Source organism: Galeopterus variegatus, unplaced genomic scaffold, assembly GCF_000696425.1.
Source record: "Galeopterus variegatus unplaced genomic scaffold, G_variegatus-3.0.2 Scaffold9932, whole genome shotgun sequence".
Taxonomy (NCBI): Eukaryota; Metazoa; Chordata; class Mammalia; order Dermoptera; family Cynocephalidae; genus Galeopterus; species Galeopterus variegatus.
Genome location: NW_007736043.1, coordinates 83,169 through 85,751, shown reverse-complemented (window position 1 = coordinate 85,751; position 2,583 = coordinate 83,169). Strand labels below are relative to the sequence as shown.

Sequence of the window (2,583 nt, the reverse complement as noted above, 5' to 3'; positions counted from 1 at the left end):
GGCCCAAGGAAGGTAGATTTTCTGACTAAGCTCTAAATCCTTCTCCCTGAGGCATTATCCCTTGGCCTGGGTGAACTGAAGTTTCCAGCAGGAGCCACAGAGATTTGAGATGTGACCTTGGTAGCAGGAATGTCTCAATAAAGGGATAAAGAAGCAAAAAATAATTATGTACCTTTACAAGCAGGGAACCAATTTTTAAGGCACCTTAATTTGTAGTGCCCATGGATCAAGCTGCCTAGCACACATGGATGCTAAATGAGTCTCCCACCAATCCCTTGTGGGTCTCAGTGGCTTGAAGAGACTCCTCCTGGAGGCCACTCCAGGAGCAGGCTGTCTAGTGCCCTTACCCTGTGATTCTCAGCCTTTAACCACCCGTTACCTCTTTTGCAGATTGCCATGATCTCGCCAGGCATAAGCTCCTGTGAATACACTTTAAACACACTAAGATATGCGGACAGGTACTAGTACCTTCAGCCAGGTGTGATAGAGGGAAGGACAGGGGAAAGGAATGGCAGTGGGATGAGAGGTGTGGAGGCTCTGGGGCCACAGTGCCTACTGTATACTCTCTGTGACTCAGTGAATCTGAGGCTTGGGAGTTCAGCCAAGCTAGGTCTGTTCCCATCCCCTTCAGGGCTTGGTGGGGAGTCAGCAGTGCAAAGGGGTCTTTTCCAGTCCAGCTCCAGTTTATGCCACCTCTCCTTGGCCAGAGGCAAAGCTGCTACTCCCTCCCCTTGGAGCCTGAAGGCTTGCAGCCTGAGTGGCACTGCACTCTTGTGGTGAGTGCCCAAAGGGCTGTTGTGGGATCTGAGACTTTCTTGTTTCCTCAGGGTCAAGGAGCTGAGTCCCCATAGTGGGCCCAGTGGAGAGCAGCCAATTCAAATGGAAACAGAAGAGATGGAAGCCAGCTCTAATGGGGCCCTGATCACAGGCAATGTAAGGAGGCAGGGTGGGGCCACACAAGACAAATGTGGCCTGCCGAGGTGGGAACCAAGCCATACTGTTGTCTCTCTCCTCTTGGCCCCCTTAGTTCTCCAAGGAAGAGGAGGAACTGTCTTCCCAGATGTCCAGCTTTAACGAAGCCATGACCCAGATCAGGGAGCTGGAGGAAAGGGCCATGGAAGAGCTCAAGGAGATCATCCAGGTGGGGCATGGCTCTGACTCTGGCCAGAGTGCTCAGCACCATTCCTAGAACAGGAGCTGGGCCTTGCTCCCATGAACTTCAGGTTGGGGTGGCAAGAGGCAGCCCTCTACACTAGCATTTCTTAATTCTCTGCCTGTTAATCCAGCTGTACTTCTAGGGCAGCTAATTACCACACCCCCTTCTCCAGCCTGGCATACATAGGCTTCCCTACATCCTCCTAGCTGGAGCCAGTCTCTCTCCTCCATGTTCCTGATTGAGGGTTAGAGGGTGATTCATATGCAGGAATCTTATCTTTATTTGGTGAATGTTCCAGCCTGCACTGAAACCAAGGACCAGAAACATCAAGTATAGGTAGTAGCCCTAAAGTAAGACTTGAGATCAATACTGACTCTTCTGTTTACAAGCTGATTTCCCTGTGAAAGTCATTTTAGCCTCACTGGGCCTGGTTTCTTCATCCCTAAAATAGGCAAGACAAGATGGTTGTATTTGAGGCCTAAGTAATATGCTTATAAAGCATCAGCACAGTGCCCAGCATGTGGTCAGTGTTTAAGTGGTAGATCTACAATCTATTGCTGCTACAATCCTGCTGTGGAAGAAATGAGGGTAGGCATGAAAGTACATCCTAATGGGGCACTCAGAGGATTGCAGAGCAGAAAGGAAGAACTTGGGGCACTTGTAACTGAGGAGGGAGTGTGAAGGATAAGTTCTTAGGCAAGTCCTCCCCTGCCTGGAGTGCTCAGGGGTACAGAGGTTTGAAAGGACATGGCACTTTCAGTACAAATGAGAGGTTCACTATGGTCAGAGCAAAAGGTGTGAGCAGATAACGGAGGGAGGTTAAGGCTGTACACAGATCAGTAGGGACCTGATGCTAAAGAGCCTTGTATATAGTTTATACCAAAGGCCTGGACTTCATGAAAGCAACAGAAGCCTTTGAAGGGAGTAAGCACAATGGTGACAAAGTTATATCAGACATTTAGATATGCCACTGTGGGCACAGTGTGGAGCCTGGTTTGGGGGCTTAGAAAGAGAAAAGGTAGAGGCAGGAGGTTGTTGGAAAGAGTTCAAGAAAGATGTTGCCTAAACTGAGGTGTGCCCATGGCCATGGGATTGGAGTAAGGGCATGAGTTTCAAGCACCATTTAGAGTGGAACTGGCAGGATTTGATGACAAGTGGGGGGAAAGAATAACATTGTTGCTCAGATTTCTTGGGCATCAGGACCAATGATGTCATTCATTTGACATAGGGGATAGGGATAACTTTAGGGTAGGAAGAGGATGAATTTGAGCCAAGGATTTCCCATGGGAGAGTGTCAGGAGACGGGGCATGTGCCATGGATAGAGGTGTGGCATCTTGCATAGGCATCTGCACTGCAGTGGGTAGGGTCCCAGGAATGCTTTGCTAAAGTGATTTGGTCATTACTGAACTGACAAGGTCCTCCCTGT

General features: G+C 49.2%; 1 protein-coding gene across 1 annotated transcript in view; it reads left to right on the top strand.

Annotated features, from left to right (window-relative positions):
* Window positions 1-2,583, top strand: part of KIF2C (kinesin family member 2C) — a 31,185-nt gene that overhangs the window by 27,450 nt on the left and 1,152 nt on the right. The window contains exons 13-15 of the mRNA XM_008593979.1: window positions 391-458; window positions 828-933; window positions 1,028-1,141. Coding sequence (XP_008592201.1) covers window positions 391-458; window positions 828-933; window positions 1,028-1,141 — 288 coding nt within the window. The remainder of the gene's footprint in view (window positions 1-390; window positions 459-827; window positions 934-1,027; window positions 1,142-2,583) is intronic.